Source organism: Centropristis striata, chromosome 1, assembly GCF_030273125.1.
Source record: "Centropristis striata isolate RG_2023a ecotype Rhode Island chromosome 1, C.striata_1.0, whole genome shotgun sequence".
NCBI lineage: Eukaryota > Metazoa > Chordata > Actinopteri > Perciformes > Serranidae > Centropristis > Centropristis striata.
In genome coordinates, this window is record NC_081517.1 from 31966565 (window position 1) to 31987813 (window position 21249).

At 41.3% G+C, this 21249-nt stretch overlaps 1 protein-coding gene across 1 annotated transcript in view; it reads right to left on the reverse strand.

Annotated features, from left to right (window-relative positions):
• The window catches only part of adgrl3.1 (adhesion G protein-coupled receptor L3.1), a 140219-nt gene that overhangs the window by 39659 nt on the left and 79311 nt on the right, over window positions 1–21249 (reverse strand). The window contains exons 7-10 of the mRNA XM_059338568.1: window positions 9079–9501; window positions 7801–7904; window positions 6718–6903; window positions 4064–4102 (exon numbers count right to left, since the gene is read on the reverse strand). Of these exons, the coding sequence (XP_059194551.1) occupies window positions 4064–4102; window positions 6718–6903; window positions 7801–7904; window positions 9079–9501 (752 nt within the window). The remainder of the gene's footprint in view (window positions 1–4063; window positions 4103–6717; window positions 6904–7800; window positions 7905–9078; window positions 9502–21249) is intronic.

A 21249-nucleotide genomic window follows, 5' to 3' on the forward strand; every position in this document is an offset into this window, starting at 1 on the left:
GCCACATTATACAGTCTATGGTCGTTCGTGTGCGCGCTACGCAATGTGCCAAAATTGTGCCGTTTTCTTCTCTCTGATATGTTTGTGTTATATTGTTAATATATCTTTATGCTGTCTGGTTTGGTGATATTTTTTCTCGAAACGCGATAGTGTCCATAGACTTTTTTAAATGATTTTTATTTATTTATCATAGACCATTTTAGTGTTATGCCCTCTTTTCTGGTTGCATAATTGGTTATCAGTTGTATGCACTGGCTTCAGAGTGCCCTGTAGGCCTATAGGTGTTTGGACATAAGGGCTCTATGGGCTGATGTATGCCTATATGTTATTTGATTTAATAGGTCTGTCATATAACATCATATAACATCATCATCAGCCCTCCTTCCACTCCTTTTCCCTTTTTAAAATGCAAGGCAGTAATGTTTGCTCAGAGCACATTGTAACTGACCTACTTTTTACTTTTCCAAAGTACATTTTTACATAAGAAACTCTACATATTCTTGGGTAATATTTTCTTTAAAGTACAGTACTTTCCATCCCTGCCTCAACTCTTGCTTATAATCCCACATTGTACGGGAAAACTGTGCATGCACTATAAGTACCTTAAGTCTAAGTTAAACCAGGAAATCCCCCAAAAGTGGATGAATGTATGGTACCAAGCAGGCAATATGGTAATCATTTTACAATTTTCCTTTGCAATCTCCTCCAAAAAGCTTTGCCTAATCACAGGGATATATTCAAAACCTTTATCGTCGGGCTGCTTGTGCTTCTTGACCTGCTGGATGTTATCAATGTTGTTGCATAGCCAGATCTCTGCAATTAACTTGATGATTACAATTATTACTATTAGGCATGATGGCCTGAACTACAAAAATAGACCGAAAGTTGTAAGAAACCAGCATTTCTTTTAAACTGCTTCTAATACTGCTTCCTCTGTGGTGCTGTGTGTGCATGAATAAGTCCATATGCAGGACATATACAAGCCATACGTATAGTGTTTCAGTGCATTTGCTTAATGTGCAGGTGTGTGTTTGCATAATACGGGATACATGTGTGCGCACATGTGTGTTGGCATTGTGTGTTTGAGGGTGTGCACAAGAGGCCGGGAGAAGCATTGCAGTGCATCATTCTGCTCCACTTGCTGTACAGTAGCAGCCCAGGCGAGAGAGAGAGAGAGAGAGAGAGAGAGAGAGAGAGAGAGAGAGAGAGAGAGAGAGAGAGAGAGAGAGAGAGAGAGAGAGAGAGAGAGAGAGAGAGAGAGACTCCATATGGCAGATATGACAGCAGTGGCACTGCTTTCCATTTGCTCAGGCTGGTGCTGCTGCTCCCAAACGCTCACTTTGATGTGTTTCAGATAACCCTCCTTTTCTACTCTCATTAAACTTTTCATTGCTTTTTATTGAACTTTTGATTATCTTGCATTTTCAATTTCATATAATTTTTTCATTGAAATTTAATTCACTGGCGCTGAGATTGGATCTGTAGAGGGGAGAGATAGGTAAGGAGAAGAAGGGGTGTGATTTCCTTGAGGTCCAGACATCTCCACATCAGAAAGTCAAAGATGGAATATACGTGTTTGTGTGTGTGTGGGTATGCCTGTAAGCTCTGGTGCCGTTGGTGACATTTCTATCTGCACAAGTATGAGGACTTGAGGGCTAAAATGGAGACAGGTTTTTTTAGAGGTCTTCAAAGAGGGAGAGACTCTGCAGAGACAGATAAGGGTGTCGTTTGTGTGTGTGTGCCTGTGTGTGTGTGTGACTATGTATTCCAGGGTAGGCACGCGCATGTGTGTGCAAGTCCCCGCAGCATGCACGCAAACACACACATACACGCGGCAGTAAATGGGGCAGAAGTGAAATGCTTTGAAGCGTTGGGGTAATCCAGCGTAAACAGCAGCGGCAGGACAGACTCGAGCTGGGCCGTTCTTACTACTCCCAGCTACACAAGGGGGAGCATGGGCACACGCACTAGCACATGTGCATGCATGTACAGTACTGTATGTGTGCACTCACGCACAGTAGGACACACTTTGTAAAATGATGGACTTAGGATGTTAGAAGTATGGAAAGGGGGCAAGACTAGAAGAAAGAATGGATTTTTTTTTTCTTTTAGTCGCTTGGCTGAGCTCCGAGAAAGTGCATGTTTTGAAAATGTTTTCATCAGAGAAGCAGGCTTATCTGTCAGTTGTTGTTGGAGTTTGTCTTCCCTGACAGGATGAGTTTGCAGCTAAATCAGGCTTTAAATTCACAGCATGCCGTGTTCTGACCCGCCATCCATAAATAGAGGGCAAATTAGACATTGTCATTGAGCATCACTGTCTCCTCACTGCCCCCTTTATTGTTTTTCTCTTTCTCTCACATTCCATTTCTGTTTCTGTGACTCTCTTGTCTTTCTCTGCTTTAATTTCTACCTCCCTCTTGCCCCCTCTCTCTCTCTTTTTTCTCTCAGTCTACCTTGCAGACTCTACCTCCCTCCCCTCCCTCCATCAATCCACCCCTACAGCATGAAAGCCTCTCCACACCACCAACTTCATCATGAATAAATTGCCAATTTAGTATACATGAAACGAGTCCCCAGTTCCCCAAACGAAGTGAGAGAGGAGAAGAGATGAAGTGTGAGAGAGAGAGAGAGAAAGAAAGAGAGAGAGAGAAGGAGGGAATGAGAGAATTCAATTATTTTTTGTCTCTATTAAGAACCCAAACCTCCTGCCCACTCTCCTCACTTGGCAATTAGTGCTGTAGATAATTAACGAGGAGAGGGCAGCACCACACCACATCCCTAATCACGCACATTTCTATCTGGCAGAGTAAGGGACTGTTGGTATAATTTTGTTTCACATTACTAAGGCTAATTATATAATCGATCACTCCCAGCCCCCTGCAGTACCCAAGGTGTGTGGTGGAACGTTTTGATTGTAACCTGTAACTAGCAGCCACTCCTTGAAATTTATTGGATTAGAGAGACGCCTCAAGATGTCTGGCTGTTTTCATGTGATGGCATGAGATCATTGTTGAAAATATATTTATATATTTGTCTCATGCGTGAATGTGTTGCTGTGTGTGTGTGTGTGTCAGCTTGCATATAGTCCTAAGCCATGTTCTATGATGTGACATTGCTGACTGGTGCTGACGTTAAGACTTTTCAGGGGAGAGTGAGGGGGGGGAAAAAGCCTGCATCAGGAGAAAAAGAGCTAGCCCATCAAGGGTGTGTGTGTGTGTTAGTGTGTGTGTTAGTGTGTGTGTGTGTGTGTGTGTGTGTGTGTCGGAGGATGCAGAGAGAGAAAAAGGGAGACTCTGCAGTCTATCTACAGCTCATGGAAAAGGAAAGGTGGGGTCTTTTGATGTTCTGAATGGTAATTTTAGCTGACCAGAAACACGCCTAAATGATGTTGGATTTTCCGTTCATGGTGTGAGCCCATGGCGTCAACACAAACAAACATCAATACAAGCAGACCAACAAGGACGGAAAATAAATTAACACTGAGCCACAAACACAAGCTGGTATTATTTTTAAAGGCACTGAGGCCGTGACCAAGCAATATGCAACAGAGTATCCATCATACTCAGTTGTTTCTCTGTGATACAGCACCAGAGAGGACATTTCGCTGAATGGAGATGGATAGCGAGTCATTTGGTTCCAGGCAGGCCTGTTTACAATTCTGCAGACAGAACTGCAAAATAGATGAGCTATTATTGATATTGATCATGGCCTCTTATCAGTACCATTGATTCCAAAATGCAAAAAAAAGTAAAATTGAAAACAAAAGAATGCAAACCCTTTGAGGAGACTCAAACTTTTGTTAGCAGACAGCAGTTAGTGAATGTGCTGTTGTTCAAGATCAGAATATCTGAATTATGTTAAATGACCGCCCTCCTCAAAGGGTTGGGATGCAAATCATAAAGACAACCGCTGCAGCGTAGAACTATAATTCTACAAAGAGTGTTGTAATGTGTGATCACACACACGCAAGCTTTGCGGATTACATGCTGATTGTGAAGAAAAAAAACAACGTGTGTATATATGCTGTGGCAAAGTAATCAACGATACCAGGATGCAGAAATACCTGTGTGAAAAACCTGCAGGACCTTTCTCTCTTCTGAAGCTGCAAATTTAAACAATTCAGTTGTTAGCGATATAACACCTCACACTTGCTTACACAAAGGCAGTCACACCTACTTCATTAACATTGCATAGACAAACTTAGTATACATTGATATTCTCCTCACTCACACCCTATTTTTATTCAATGTCCCATAACCTTCTTTCTACAATTCCCTTTTTTATTCCAGATCGTTTTCATAATTTTCCGTTCCTTCGTTCCTCTTTCTACTCATTTGCTGCATCTACTGTCAAGTTAATTGATGGCATTAATTACTACGCCACTCGTGCGTGATTGGTCATATTCGATTTCCTAACAAAATTAGCATAATAAGCTGGCATATTACTCAATTAGGTATATATAATTGGGCCATTATTGAAAACAAGAGGAATGCATTTCCCCTTCTATGGAGGACTTTTTTCTACAAATTCAACCTTTAACAGGCCATTTGGTCAACAGCAAAACAGATTAATTGATTCCACTTACACATGCTCCAGTATGTATTCACTCCACACTTGTTACTGAATTACTAAGAGGGAGCATAGGCAATGTAAAGAGTGTGACAGTGAGACAAAAAAAGGCAGACCTAGTGAATAAAGCAGACCAAGGCTGAATCCAAATGCCTTTACTTTACTGCAGATGCGTTGACTTTGTAGCTGCATTCCTAGGAAGTCTGTGAGTGCTATGGGCTGTCCTAACCCACATTTCATCCAGTCCACATGAGACCTCAAGTAGACTTTTGCATACTTCCAGAGAGTCCACTTGGGGTGCAGACTTCACTAGACTCCACTGACTTTATTTTTCACAGTTCTTTGCAACTCGGACGTAATGTTGTATTTTTTTTTTTTTTTTAATCGCTGTATTAAAACGTTGCTTGAATCTTGTAGGCGAGGAATAAAATTCAACCACATTATGATACGGAAATATGAGTATAAGTCTAGGCTACAGAGGTAGTCAAAATGCATTTTATTATTGCAGCCTACACCATTGACAACCCCCGAGCCTGAAAAGAGAAGCTTATGTGGACATGCCTTAAATCTGCATTATTTCTAATGGCCAGCAGGGGGCGACTACACTGGTTGTAAGAAGAAGTCAGAAAAGAAGTCTCTAAAAATAACCATACCTCTTACTTGATTTACGACTTCAGTAAACATTCTCCTAATGAGTTTATGTTCTCAATATCTAGTTTCAAGTATTCTTCAATACAGCATGATGTGTATTCTGTAAATTATGGTCCCATTTAGAGTAAAATAGAAGATAAACCAATCACAGTGACTATGTTGATTATTTTTATGCAGCCTGTACCCTATAAAAGCTGTGCAGTGTAATGCCAAATATAAAGGCTAAGAAAAACGTCCGAAAACAACAAAAGATATCCAATTTATTTAGTCAAATACTGGTCTGTTTACAAACCTTTCTGTATTTGAATGTGTCTAGCCAGTTTCTTGTATAGAAATGCATGAATACCATTTTGTTCACTCACAAAAAAGCCTATAAATGGGATTCGTGTCTTGTTATTTCCTTGAATATTTCCACAGCAACGACTGGAATAGGCTTGAGGCCTGTCTATCAGCGGCTTTTATAGTCTTGCAGTCTCACGCCCTCACAGACTTGACGTGATGACGGTGAACATGTCACAGTGCCCACGACTGATGTTCGCACAGGCTCAGTCTGTAAGTCCAAAGCGTGGACATTTGGATTCAGCCGAGTGACTCAGAAGTTAAAACTGAAAAAAAAAAAAAAGCCAGTGACTGTATAAGACGTGGCAGGAGCTGTCAATATGGCTGCTAAACCCCGCCTATCACTGTTGACCTCAGTAGAGACAATCAGAAAAACAGTCCCCCACCCAGTCAGTCAGTCAGTCAGTCAATTAGCCAGCCAGTCAGCCATTCCCAAATGATTTAACTCACTTTAATTGAATGCCTACATGAACAAAGAACAGAACTAAATTCTTTCCTTGTCTACCCGAGTAGTAAAACAGATCCTTCGCATACTCAGGATCGAGTTTCCATTAATGTAATCCTGAAGTAAGCACTCAAGCCCGCTTGTCGACAGCATCTTCATAGTCGTAGCTCAAAGGCTGAAGTTCATTAAACAATGAGCTATGACGTAAAGTGCGTCCCGGGCCTGTTTTCATCTTGAGTACTGTATGTTTTAATGAGAATAACTCCCAGGGCGAGACAGCGTTTTATTAAATTTCAGTCCTGATCTGCAAAGAGTTGCCAAATACTAAAAGCAGTTATCTATCACCCATAATGCTGAGCAAAACTTGTTACGAAGACCCTCAGAAGAGGCTAAAATAATGTCTAAAAGCAGCTATTTATCATTTGGAATTTACAGTGTTCTGTGTGGTTCTTCATCAAACTCTGCTCACAGACTTTTCTAACCCCTGAAGAATGAGTCCAAGACAAAACCACTAACCACTGACTCCATTCATCTTACTGTGAACTTGAAAAAGTTCCTCTATATGTTCCCTTTCCTCTCCCTCATTCCTCTTTTGCTTCTTTGATTTTCCTTGCATCCTTCCCTATAGCAATGCCTACAAGGAAATCATTAATCTCACTCAGTCACTCACAATACATTGATCTTCCAACACAAGTGTTTCTCTGAGGCAGTACCTTGGTGAGGCTGCGGGCAGCGCTGTCCTTGCCCCCAGGGGTTAGGTTCCTGAGTTGGACGTCCAGCAGTTCGACCAGTTGGGCCATGGCCCGCACTGTGGATGGCACGTCGCCAGGACGCAGAAGCCCTTTGGTCTGTTCTGCCAGCTCCCTGGCCACAATTGCTGCTGTCTCGCCCGAACGGAGCTGGGAGCCAAACAGGGTGACGGGGGGCGGAGAGTGGAAAAAAGTCAAAGAATGAAAGAGATGGATGGAATTAAAAAAAAAAAAAAAAAAAGTCAAGGGAAAGTTTAGAAAGTTGGTGAGTGCGTGAAGAGGATGACAGTGAGGCGGACGAATAAGCACAGCAAAAGACAGATGGAGAAATGGACAAGGACGAGAGACCAAGGGCAGAGAGGTAAAGGACAGATGGAGTGAGAGAAGTACATGTGGAGGAATAGCCAAGACAAGAACAAGGATAGGATGGGGGAGTAAGAAAAGGAGAGTGATTAGGTTATTTGAAGGACCGAGGAAGTCAGTGTTGTTTCCAGCACCTAATAACTGTTCTCAAAACATTTAAGAATACTTTACAGAGACGACTCTCACTTAAGCACCTCTGTTGCAACGCTTATTTCACAGGGACCATTTTCCCCTTGTTTTGTCTTATAAAGGAAACCCTTAAAGCCTTGTGACACAAAGCCATAAATTGTAATTGTGTGAAGTGATAACTGGGGCAGCACTGTCTAGAATAAAATAATTCAGAAGAAACACAAAACAAAATGTTTTCCCATGAAAAGCAATGCATTTAATGTAAATTAGCCGATCATGATGCATGTTGGCGTATTATGATGATAGCACCGCAAAGGGGAATAACCTTATTGGACATTTCCATTCCCCTGCAGCTATTAAAGAGCTCTCAGATCTCAGAAGCGAGTTATGGTTAACAAACGAAGATGGATACATGGCCACAATCTTCCCCTGTAGTCAGTGCGTCTTCATGCGTGAGATATTGCTCCAGGACTATATCCATAACGCATACCCTTATTCCTCCAAAACTAGGGCTCGGTGGGAGTTACAAGGGCCAGCAGCAGCATTGAGACTTACTTTCTGCATGATGTGGTTGACCCAGGGCGACGTGCAGTTACTGAGGTCAGGGCCTTGGGGATCCCAGTAGCCCAAGTGGGCTACGCACACGTATGTGGCCACGCCTGCAAGACAAGCAAAACAAACAGGGTAAGACAGCGCTGACATTCACCAGGAGACACAGTGGCTCATAAGGTGGCGAGGGTTCACTGAACACTGAACCCTGTATGTGGATGGAAGGAGGATCAAAGAGTCATCTTTGACATATCAGCTAATTGAATTGAATTGAATTGAGTAGCATTGAATTGAATTAGGACATCTTTTTCTTAAGGAAGGGTGTTATGATAATTTATACTTCTGCTCTGCTACATTTATGAGTGAATTGTATATTTTACTTTTGAAGCAGCCTCTATTCCAGCTTCAGATCCATTACATCTTACTCCTCTCCATTCTACAATCCTGTCAAAAATCAGTGGGTGATCAGGCATTGTCCAATGCTGTAGGAAACCGTATTCCTCCCTGTCAGATCTTCTGTATGTGCTGCCACTTTTGCATCTCCTGATAACACATGATCATGTTTGTTTTTGTTCATGTTTATTTTTCTATTTGAATATTTAATTGACAAGTTAGTTTCATTCAAGCACACATTTAACAACAAAAATAATAAATGTTGGCCATAGTGTTTTCCAGATACATTTAAAATTAAACATTTGGAATTAATAAAAACTATAATGCCCTTTAAAAGAAAAAGGGTCAATATTCATTGTTCTCTCTGCCAAGGTTATGTTTTCTGTTTCTATTTGTAGGATTACAGACAAACTTCAGGCCTGATATGCATAAAACTTGGTGGAACAGTGGAACATAGGCCAATAAAGAACCAATTAAATTTTGCCGCAGATCAGAATCACAGGGCAGATACAAGTTAATTTTCACTTGTGTTAACATTGTAAGATAAGGCAATTGTGCATGTAGTGTCAGAACATTCTGGAAAAAATTACAGTTTCACAATCATATTTCATTACTCACTTGCATTCTTTGCTCTTCATTGTAATGCATTTACTGGAAACGGCGAGTATTTAGACCAGCTACAGCAACATTACTATACGTTTTACAGGTACAGACTGTGGTCATAAAGGATGCTGTGTGTTAATGGATAGTGATGCGTATTACTTAAAATTTTACTTTTTCATTTTTGCCAGTGAAACACCTCTAAGATGGTTGTATTTCTGCAACATTTCGACAAGAGTTTTGCAAAGTAGACCCTTTCAGATTCACTTTACACCCACACAGCTTCCTTACCCAGAGTCCCTACAGGGCAGGGCTGCTTGGCTGTCTGGCCTTGCTGCGTCCGGGGCCATGATATGTCGGCAGTCACCCTTGGAGTGCAGAAGTCTTGGGGAGGCAGGGCCGGAGGTTGCGGGGCAGCTGGTGGGACCTGCACCGGAGGGGAGCGGCCAGCTTTCTGATTGGTGTCTGGAATCTGGTTGGTGTCGGACGACGAGCCGCCGGCAGGAATCATGGCAGGCTGGCGAACCGTGGTGGTGGTTCGATAACGCTGGCCGGGAGAGGTGGTGAGGAGAGGCCGTGGGGTGGTGTAGTACGGAGGGGAACGAGTAGTGGTGGTGCGGCTGGTAGATGAAGAGGAGGAACCTCCACCACCAACTGGACCTACTCCTCCTCCACCTCCTCGGTTAGGAGGCATCATGGGAGGTGGGCGATAGTCTAAAGAGAAAGAAGAAAAGAGGGTTGAATTTAAAAACAAACACAGCACCTCGGTTCTTAAACAAAGACCCAGAATCTAAAATGTGTTGCACATATTTGTGGGCCCCAACATGACTGGAGTCTGGATGTTTCCTTTTGAGCTCCTCATTCCAGGACATGAGTTTAAAATGTATTCCCAGGATCCAAAAGTTAGAGTTAAAAGAGCTGTGATCAAGCAAACCATCTGTGTCAGCACCAAGTGATGTGAGCAACGGCCTCCAAGCGTAAATAATATTATAGTGACAGACACAAACAGATTTGCAGGCACTCATTTACACAGCACTAAATAGCTTCGACAGAGAGTGGCTCATGTTTCTGATGACTTCCCAATGTGTTTCATCCCTCGTCAATGTAGTCACATGCCAGATCTCTGTTATTGTTTTATTCTTTAACAGTTCCAAGTTCAGGACACATTTCCAAACAACACGTGTGCTGAAGTGTACGATATACTGTAGAAAGCAAAATCTCCAAGCGAGACCAGTTTGCTATGCAAATGTGCACAAGGTTACCAGTCCTTCCTGTGGGACAGTTGTGGCTCTTGCTGCCTAACCTGGCAGAAAAGACATTCTCTCAGTGTCATGCATGATTCATAGCTATGACATCACACAAGGCAGGAAGGTCACTTAAATGCATATGACACACTCTTCTATTGTCAATATTTCATTGAAAAAAAAGGGCTAAATTATTCACAGTGACTGTTCAGGGAGCAGAAATAAAGAAGGAGGGATGAGAGGAGAGAGGGATAGAGCATGTGTTTGTGAAGTGTTACGGTGTCCTCTTGTGAACATACAGTGTCTCAATCTATCCGCTAAACTATGTGGCATTCAGCTGCACGTGGTGCAAATCAATATTGTAAGATCGAAAGTTGGATAGGGGGAAATAATTATTTACAGCTTCCCTTCACTTTCTCTTTAAAATGTTTTATTGGTCTCAAATCATTTGGAAGTCATTATGTGTAATATTACATACAGGTGGGGACCATTTTGTAAAGCCGCATTTTTCAATTGGAAACATTATTTAACAATGCAGAGAAAAGCTTTGAATCTCACTGTGAATACTTTTACTATAAAACTGAGATTGCCCAAAAGTATTTTTGAATGAACATATAACACTCAAGAATATTTTTTACAAATGTATAATTACAGAAAACAAACCCACACCCTATGCACTATGTTTGAAGTACAAGTCAGCAGAAGTAGCACATTTTGTGAATTACGATAGCCTGTGACAGCATGTGGCTGGTATTGCTGGTGCGTGCGTGTGTGTGTGTGTGTGTGTGAGAGAGAGAGAGTGTGCCATCATTGTAAAATGTGGTCCTGGAGAAATCTATTGTAGCAGGAACTACCACAAAAGTGGTTTTCAATACTTTGGCAGCTGTTTTTATGTCTGTTTGTCTATCTGTGGACAGATTTTGTCACAGCAATAGTGTTCCAACTGTGTGAGATGCATTCGCGAAACTTCACAGTTGTGTAGTTGTATTTTTTTCAAAGGTATTGATATTTAATACTTTTTCAATACTCCAAGTGACAACCTCCAGGCTTGGAAAGTGAAGCCAATGTGTAAGTGCCTTAAACTTTCATTCTTTATAATGGCCAGCATGGGGCGAGTCCATCCATCCATTCATTTATTTATTCATTTGTTGGGATCACATGTAAGCTACAGATTGAATTTTTAATCTGTTCATTTGTACTGGTTTGAATCCCCAATGAGGGATAGTACTATTGACGCCCCAGTGCACAACACATTCATTATCCTTAACCGCATATCTGAAACTTGGGTCACAGGGGGCTTGAGCCAGTGCCAGTTGACACTGGGCGAGAGGCTGCCAGACTATCACAGGGCAAACACATAGAGAAAGACAACCATTCATGCTCTCATTTACACCTACAGGCAATTTAGAGTCACCAATTAAACCTAAGCTGCATGTCTTTGGACTGTGTGAGGAAGCCGGAGGACCCTGTAGAAAACCCACAGTGACACGGAGGGGGGCATGCAAATTCCACACAGATGAGCCATGTAGAGGGGTAACTCCACAGGTATAGAAGTTTATGTGAAAATTACCCTACTTCACAATTGATTAATTATCTCCGTTAAGATTCTCATAATGAGTTTATAGTCTCAATCACTAGTTTTAAGTTTTTAACAACATGATGCTCATTCGGTAAATTGTGGTCTCATTTGGAGTGAAATCGAAAATGAAGCGTTGTATGTTTTAGGGCGGGGCTGCCTTATGATTGATAGGATGCACACAGTGAGGCTTGATTTGGCATCGCCGCTTGTATGATCCTGTAACAAGATGGTCTGTCATTAAGGTTGTACCTACAACAGTGTTTATGCAAAATCAGAAGGCACAATATATTTGGCTTTCATGGCCATACAGCTGGTAACAACACTCTTTTGATCTTCCTATTAATAACCCATAATGTGAGTATTGCCTGAAGTGCACATAAAGACAAGCAAACAAACAGACAAACTCGGAGGCTGCTGTCCTAGATCACAAAGCTACTCAAATATGAATTCTCGCAACTTCATGTCATGCCACTTTAACAAGACAAATATATATTTAATAAACCCTAAGTTCTGTGTTTAGTCATTGGCTGCAAATATTTCTACACTCAGTTAACAGTGCAGTGCTCTGTCCACGGAAAGCTGCACCTGGCTGAACTCGCCTAAAAAGATTTTCCTCACCATCTCCATACCGACCAGCAGCTATGAATAAGATTTCTTTTTTTCTGAGGAGTGTGCAATATACCAGCATCACGCTACATGATTTCTGGGTGATGGAGTCCTCCAGGCTCTCAAAAAATTCAGCTATCGCTTGCTGCCACTTGGGGTAGTGAAAGTGTGAAGTTGCCTTGTGCCGCTTCGAGTCTGCCCTTATGTTCAAATTCTTGATTTCATGATTTTCAGCACAAATGGAAAAACAGCGGCACTTGTGTTTCTCTGTCTAAAGGGTTGATGTGCCTAAGGGCATTATATGTACTACATGCTGGTCACTGACATTGAAGGGTTGTAGAGTTTATCATCTCTCAATGGGGCTGTGTGCTTAGGAAAGGGGTGTGATTGTACAGGCTGATATAATTGCACGTATTTGTAGCTGCAATGGGTTCTTAGTGTACTGCATACTGCTTGATTTGGGGTGTGATGTGCACACAAAATTAGTTTTCTGCAGTGCTTTTGGTAAATGTTGTCATTTTTTTGATGCTTTTTGTTCCCTTTGAGGGTGAAAGGAATGTGCGAGTGTGGAGAATGAAGTGTGTGTGTGTGTGTGTGTGTGTGTGTGTGTGTACGTGTGGGTTTTTAGGAAAGTGTGGGTGTTTATATTATTTACTGTGAACTGAAGTTGTCCCTTCCTGTGGATTTTAAGTTTAATCAAAGACACAGCACTTCTTTCTCTCCCTCTCTCTCTCTCTCTCTCCCTCTGTCTGTCTGTCTGGGTGACTGACAGCCATGAAACATCCCCGCTCCTCCTGTACGTTCTGTTCTCTTCCTCCACAACCCAATGGAGTGTTTCCGTACCTAAACTGTGCTGCTCCCCGTTCCTGAATCACTGCCGCCCTGCCTCATGCATTCTCCACGGAACATTGCCATCAATCATGCGTAGCGGCAGTGGCCTAGGGACTAGCTGTCAATCTGCCTGTGTGTGTGTGTGTATGTGTGTGTGTGTGTGTGTGTGTGTGTACTTATGAAACAGAGAGTGTGTGTGTCTGTGTGTGTGTGTATCTGCACTCAAACGGGAAGCTCCATTAGAGCCTCTGCCACAACAATAGAAGAGTAATGGTGTGTATGTGTCTGAGGTTGATGTCTGCTGTCATTTGAGTACAGGGCAGAAAACACAGGGGCTGGCAGCTCGGGGTGAGGTAACACAGAAGCCTGCAAGCATCACAGGGAAGGGGCCACAGCACTTCACAGCAAATGCATCTCTATCCCTCTTCCTTCCTCTGCTGTTCTCTTGACATTTTCCATCAGATTTGATCGCTCACTCATAACTTGCTTTCCCTTTCTGCCACACTTTAATGCTAGCTATTTCAATTTATACATATCTTTCAAGTGTGCTCGCCTGTGTCTTTACTCCTTTGCTTGCTCTTTTGCAGCATATTGACAGAGGAAAAGAGTCTCGTAATGCGATGAATTCATCGCCGGCATCACTCAGGATGCTGTGAAAGATGCTGTAGGGAACTACAACAACGTGACATAACCGCTTCATGAAACATTTATAAAGAAAAAAGGCTAGAGGTTGTACTCATGGGGAGTGACATATCTTCCCGCGTTTAAGCTTAGGAAGCTTTGAGTAAATGCGTCATGACAACTTCATGATGTCAGCTAACCTAAACGTTGTGCTTTGCCGAGACTGATGCTGTGAGAACAAGCATGTGACACAAAATTTAAAAATGTAACAAATTCGGTAATGATTTTTGCTTTATATGCACGTGCATGTGGGAGGCAGATGTGTTTCAGGAAAAACCTCAGTTAATATGTCTTCGCATACCACTAGTTGTATGATTAACAGCCACATTCTACCGCAGATGGGAGAAATCTTTGTTTTCTTTCTGCACTGTTGCTGCAGAGTACACAGGGCCCTCATGTGAGGAGGATGCACAAAGATACTAGAATCAATAGCTTTGGATGAGGGGAGGGGCCCATTGGGAATGCCCAGGTGCAGGGTCTAGAATTTAGTCCTTCACCCCTGCATGCAGGTGATGTGATGGAAATAAAGTTGATGAATAGATAGTGTGGTCTTCATCTTTTAAAATTTTGATATGAAGAGTCAACTGGGATTAGGACGCTGTGGGCGTTGGAGGCGTGTCCTCACCTCCATGTCTCCAGTGTCCGTCGGTGTCGGCAAAGGGCCTTTCTGTGTGGAGTTTGCATGTTCTCCCCGTGATATAGGAAAACAAATTGTTCTTATTTGAAGATCAGAAGTGACTGACTCTGGAACATCATGCTTACTTTTTTTTTTAAACTTTATTTGACAGTATGTGAATTTCACTGCGTCTTGCAGCCTATTTTTGGTGGCATCTCTCAAGTTCTTGAGCCTGTCCCGGAGTATTTGCACACAGCACAACACCTGCCCTATATGATGTTTATGGGGCTTAAACAATAATGATCAAGTGTGATACATAATCCAGCACACCTGGCTTAGAGCAGATTTGGATGGTTAAGAACATTTGGCACATCTGAAGTTGACTTATGATATTTTTTCTCAAAAAATATAATTAAGAAAAATTTAAGAGAATGTCGCTGCATTGTCTATGAAAATAATTTTTCTGTTTGGAGTCCGTAAGTGTATACAGGCAAGTATCTCCAATAAATATTAGATTAAATAATTAAGAAGAAAAATAAATCATTAAATTAAAAGATCTGTGGTTCACTGTTGCAGTCAGCACTATTTAAATATATAAAACAAAAAAACACAAACATTTTAAAAACAATTAGCTTAGGATAATTAATTTTGGTAATAGTTTTGTAAAACAATAAGTCAGTGTTATCATATCATTATATGTTCATACTAACGGCTATTATACTGGCCAAATTCCAATGAACCCTGTGGTGAGAGTTTTGAGTTCATTGCTGTTTACAAGGTCAAGCTTTTTTTAAGCTTCCTTGCCAGCATGGATAAGAAGTCCTTAAAGTTCTCATTAATTAAAAAAGGAAAATTAAACTTATACTACTCCATAACAACTGGTAAACAGAGTGCAAAATTGCATTACTTACTATCACTATCATGCCTGATATATGAACAACCCAGATTCCAAAAAAATTTTGTTGTTATCTAAAATATATATGAAACAGAATGTGATGTATCCTTTTTGATATATATTTAATTTAAAAAACTGTACAAAGACAATAAATATATTGTTGAAACCATCCTCTGCTCACCTGCAGCTACAATACCTGACAACATGACGGACTTCAAGAGTTTTGATTGGTTTTCAATAACATCTATTAATCTAGATGCATTTATTACACCTTAACTGAAGCATTGTGAACATTATATATGATATTTATGCTCGTGTCATGTCCAGTGGTTGCATACATACCTAATATTCCAGCAGAAGTAGTTTGCAATTCGCACAATGTTGGCTTATATTTTTAGCATACTAAATAGCGTTTTATCATAGCCAAGGATTGTTTGAAATGATTGAACGCTCAAGAACAGTTGGAATGGAGCGACTGTTCTATTCTACTTCATTCTATTCTCTTCTATTTTGTTTGTGTTTGTGACCTGTAGCCAGCCCAGGGGAAGGTGAAACAATGGCAGGCTGGCAGTAAACTTGTTCCTGGAGTTGTGTATCTGTCACCACACTGGAGGGGCCAAAGAGATGCTGTCAGTCAGCCTGGAATGCGGGCACATGATCATCTGACATGCAGATAGTGTGTGTGTGTGTGTGCGCGCGCTTGCGTGTGCGTTTGACTGTGTGTGGCGATGTTTTTCTGTGTGGGTACGCCTGCCTGTCTCTGCCTCTGCTGCCGCGAATGCTCTTGTTGACTTCTCACTCGGTAAACAGAGGGATCGTAAATCCACACATCACAAAAGTTTGAAGCCGGGAAGAGGGGGGAGTAGATGAACTTCCCCTGGCAAGTTTCCCACGTCCTCAGAAAAAAGTGGCAGACGGCGAGCGTGACTGGGGATGAGTGGCAAAGAGGCAAAGACGCAAAGAGAAGTGGGATTTGAATTAAGACAGAAGTTTCACAGAACTGTGATGAAGTGTCTATTATGCTTGTATGCTCCTTAATATGTAAGATGATTACTTTCTAGCAGTTTCCTTAAAAGTTACTGCCTCCCTGACTCCACACACACACACACACACACAAATGCATGCGGATACACACGCACCCTGAACAGTTGGAGGGGATGGATCCAGAGGGGTAAAAGCAAAATTATAATCTTACTAGAGGCCACAAAGCTTTCTAGGCTGGATAGTCGACATTGAATAGGGCTGCATACTGCGATAAAGCACTGCCCCTATGGCTGGAGTGCACACACACACTTCCGTACACACACACACACACAAATGCATGCAGATACACACACTTGAACAGAAATTTTCTTTTCACTCTCATGCAATACACACACTGGTACGCACACAGAGCTCATGGCGAGTGGCTCGAGTGTGCTGATAAGACAGAACGGAGCACTTCAAAGCAGCGATACTTGAAGATAGAAAACAACCTCAACTAATAGAGTCTCTCTCAAAATGGCTGCCGGGGTACCGCCACGTTCCACAGCTAAAGATTCCACATACAGACACATCAGCGTGGAACCCTGTTGGCTTACCAGTTGCATAATCATGTCATCCCTCTGCACCTACACCTGCAGCAAGTTTGCCAATTACATGCTTCTTTCTTAATCGGAGGGGGGAAGTTCCCTTGTTCAAAGCAAAAAGCAAGTGGAACAGGCCAATTTCTTATTGTTTTGTTTTTTTTGCTTAAAAGTAATATGCTGATGATTCTCTCCATTATTAAAGTCCAGACTGTGGCCTCTCCTATTCCAGACATGCATTGAATTCATGTCAATTCTGTGAGGACAACAGGTATGAATATATAGTAGGCATCGAGCAAAATCCTATTACTGTGTTAGAATGAGAGCCTCTAGCAAGAGAACCTGTGGCTATTCAATATTTTACTACTATAATACCCAAATGTATTACCATGACCCATCATTTGAAAATTAAGATTGTATCCACTTTGTTGCCCCCCCCCCCAAATATATATATTTGAGCAATATAATGTAAATGGTGCTTGGCCATGGTGACACACTCTGCCCGCTGCTCTCTTCTGTATTTACTTCCCGCGAGGCTGTGGGTTTCCCTTCCACCCTGTTGTCCTGGCCAGGCCTGCTTAATTTGGCATCTGCTTTTTGGCAGAAGCGAAGCGGCACGAAGGCCAACTGCACGCAGAGGACCCGGCTGGGGCAATCCAATCGATAAGGACACACTGCAGGCAAGGAACAGGTGCACCAGACTCTCTGAAGCAGAGTTCAGTCTCTGCTGAGACGACTGTGTCGTAATCTATTTGGGATTGAGGGAGATAGGCAAGGTGGGAGAGGACAGGGAGGGAAAAGATGAAGAAGGGAGAGGGGAGGGGTGTTTGTAGACTACGGTGTGAAAGACACTGTGGTCTTGTTGTTGTATAATACTGTTTACTAGTGTATAGGATTGGACTTGTTTTTTGTGAAGCAGTTTGACTTGGACCTATTGTTGCACAGTATACCGGTACTAGAAAGATATCGCAATACCCGGCTGTTAAACACAGTACAATACCAGTGGTGGAATGTTACTAAGTACATTTACTCAAGTACTGTACTTACGTACAGTTATGAGGTATGTGTGCTTTACTTGAGTACTTAACTTTATGTTAACCCTTAATAGGGCACTCATTGAAATACTTGCAAATTCCAAATTTCAACCCTAGAGAATATTGGAGGATATTACATACTGCCAGAATGTGTAAAAAACATACGGACCCGGGTGAGGGGGGTAATATTTTGAAAAAAAGTTACAAATTCATGAAAAAAACCCTCTAATTAATGGTAAAAAAGTTACAAATTTATGAGACAAAAAATCTCACATTAACGTTAAAAAAGTTACAAATTTGTGAGAAAAAAATCTCAAATTAACGGTAAAAAAAGTAAAAAATTTGTGAGAAAATTTTTTTAAATTAATGGTAAAAAAGTTGACGAGATTAAAGTGGCAAATCCAAGAGAAAAAAAATGCACAGATTTATGAGATTTAAAGTGGTGAATCTGCGAGAAAAAATTTTTTTTCCACTTTTTTCTCGTAAATCTGCAACTTTTTTCGTGCAGATTTGCCACTTTAATCTAGTAACGTAGCCTGATCTTTGCTGATTAGCTGGAAGAAATCCATGTGGTTCTACGACCTCACAGAGAGACATGGGGACCCAATTTTGATATTCGCTGAAGTTACCAAATATAGTTCTTCGCCCGATAAAGGGTTAAGGCAAATATTGTACTTTTTACTCCACTACATTAAGCTGACAGCTTTAGTTACTTTTAAGGTAAAGATTTAGCAAAAAAAAAAAGATCAATTTAAAGTGATTAGACATCTGAGTGGGGACATTCTGCATAACAAGTACTTTTACTTTAAGTACACTTTGATGCTGATACATTTGTACTTTTACTTCAGTAAGTTCTAAATGCAGGACTTTTACTTATAGTGCAGTAATTTCACAGTGTGGTATTACTATTTTTACTTCAGTAAGGGAAGTGGATACTTTTTTAGTAGCAGTACTTTAAGATTAGAGCTGGGGCTATTTCCTGTTAGTTGTTTCAAATGTGCAACATCTGGGCAGTGTGCGATTTAGAAGACAGAAGGCTGTTTTTTTTAGTGTGCTGCTGGTGGGAGCAAAAGGTCAAAAAAATAGACTGCGGGTCATGGGATATAACTGGTACTAACCAGAAGAATGCACCTAAAAAATGAAGTTAACCCCCCCCCCCCCCCCCCCCCCGATTAAAGCAGTTCATGAACCACTCATTGGCTGCACAGTCCCTCTCTGAGCTAGCATCTGTATTAGAACAATAACAAGAGAAAATAACATGGCAGCTCTAATTACTGATCAAATGTACAGATAAAATTTTATTCACCATTGTTTCTCAGTCTGTCCAAGCATTTCCTGTAAATTGGTGAACACATCCAGCGAAGAGAACATGTTTAAGTAGTTTTGTCTGTGTTTCTCATTAGTGTAATGAACAGAAAGGAAAAGCAGAGTGACAGTCTCTCACTGATATTTTCCACTGTGACACAACACAGTGCTCTCTAAAGTTACTGTGATTTCGGCAATTTTTCCCTCATCATCTTGTCACAGAACTACCTCTGAATTTTTGTTTACAGTTTTATGGGGTTTTGTTCTGAAAGCCTCCTGCTTTCTCCCTTGCTGCAGTACCACTCTCCACCTTAGCTGTTACCTATGTGTGGCGGGGGCACTGTTTTACAACAAAAGTCTCAGTTTGAATATATACTTTGCAACAATACTAAATAAACCTGCGCTCATTTTAAAGGAGTTGATTCATCTCAAGTGGTGTGAGCAGTCACGTGACGTCTGTCAAGGACTTTACACGCAGACAATATGCACACACATACGCACACATGGTGTGACAAGCCAGAAATGTGCCGTGGGTTGTTCTAATCAGTGGTCTGGTGAAAGAGGGTCTCCACTTCAACCATTAACTCCTGTTATTCTCTCCACTTTAGCTTGTTTCCAGCATTTCCTGCACTGCTTAGCCATGTCGCCTGATTGCAATCTGGAGCCAAGGAAGGCAAGACGGGAGAGGAGAGGAGAGGAGAGGAGAGGAGAGGAGAGGAGAGGAGAGGAGAGGGGTGGGTGGGTGGGTGGGTGGGTGAGTGATCAGGGGTGTAAATAAGAGGAAAGGGAGGTAAAGACAATAGAAACTCCATGCTTGACTTCCTTAGGAAATGTAGCTCTGTGATTCCAGCCATTAAGAGTTCAAAGGTGAACCTTAACATTTCTGTAAACTGACAGAGTGGCAAGAGAGGCAAGCAGAGGTCATCTCTGTATAACTGTGTATTTAATAGATTAGAATAGAATGCCAGCATTTGATTACTCTCTAATTAAGATTGAGGATATCACTGTAGACACTTCAAATATTTGAAGTTAGCGATGGGCTAAGATAATTGAGTTTTTATTTGTTGTTACATGGATGTCACACCGAGTTAGAGTTTTGACTATAAAAAAACAAAAAACCCTCAATATTTAAAATAATAATTGAGCAAAATGCACTCAAGTTCCAAAATTAATGTAGACAAATGCAAAAAACAGTTTGTTATTCGGCCTCTGACTATCTTTTTTCCCCTTCATTTTTCCTGTACTTGGGTATTAAGTCAAGCTTGAGTTATCTTTCACTATTAATCATTATGAATCAATTTTAAGAAATGCAACCGCAGCAACAGCGTTATGCACAAGTATGTAAAAGCATTGAAATACATGTACACAGAGTGAATTTTCTTGCATAAGTCATTTTGAAAAAATCATTATTATAAAATCCATGTAAAACAGTCTAGATTTTCCCCCTCTTGCTTCTTTATGACAGAACAAAAATACCCACAGGCTAATTTTTAATAATTACATGTTTTTTTCTTTTATATCAATTTCAGAGGGTTCTATTCTGTAGAAAGTGCAATCAGATTGGCTCACCTGAACTTAAGCAGACATACACCTTATAGTTCTAAAGTTTGAGAGTGCTAAGAGAAGAATATATAGTAAGATGTGAAAAATGTGCAGCAAAGAATCAAGTACAAAGAGCAGAGAGACTTCGGGTAGGGGGAGAAAATGAGAGAAATGAGGAGAAAGAAAATGAGAGTGAAACAAAGATGGGAACAACAGCAGTGTACAAGTTGAAATCTATTTAGTTTTATCCCTGTTTTCCCCTCCCTTTCCGAAGATGCAGATAACATGAATAATTTTGCGACTTTGTTGGGAAAACTTTCTAAAGTGTGGCAAGGCAGACTGGAGGTGATAAATTATTCAAATGTTTCATCGGAGCCATGCCGCTTGCGTAGGGCAGGCCTCTATAATATGCATGTAAGAAGACATGATGAAACAACTCCATAAACAGTAGAGAGAGAGAGTGTTTGGGGAGTGTGGGGCGGGAGGAAGGGGTGATGCAGAGACAAGTGACTTTGACTGTGACTTTATGTAGGCATTCACACACTAGGCCTCTATAATATATAC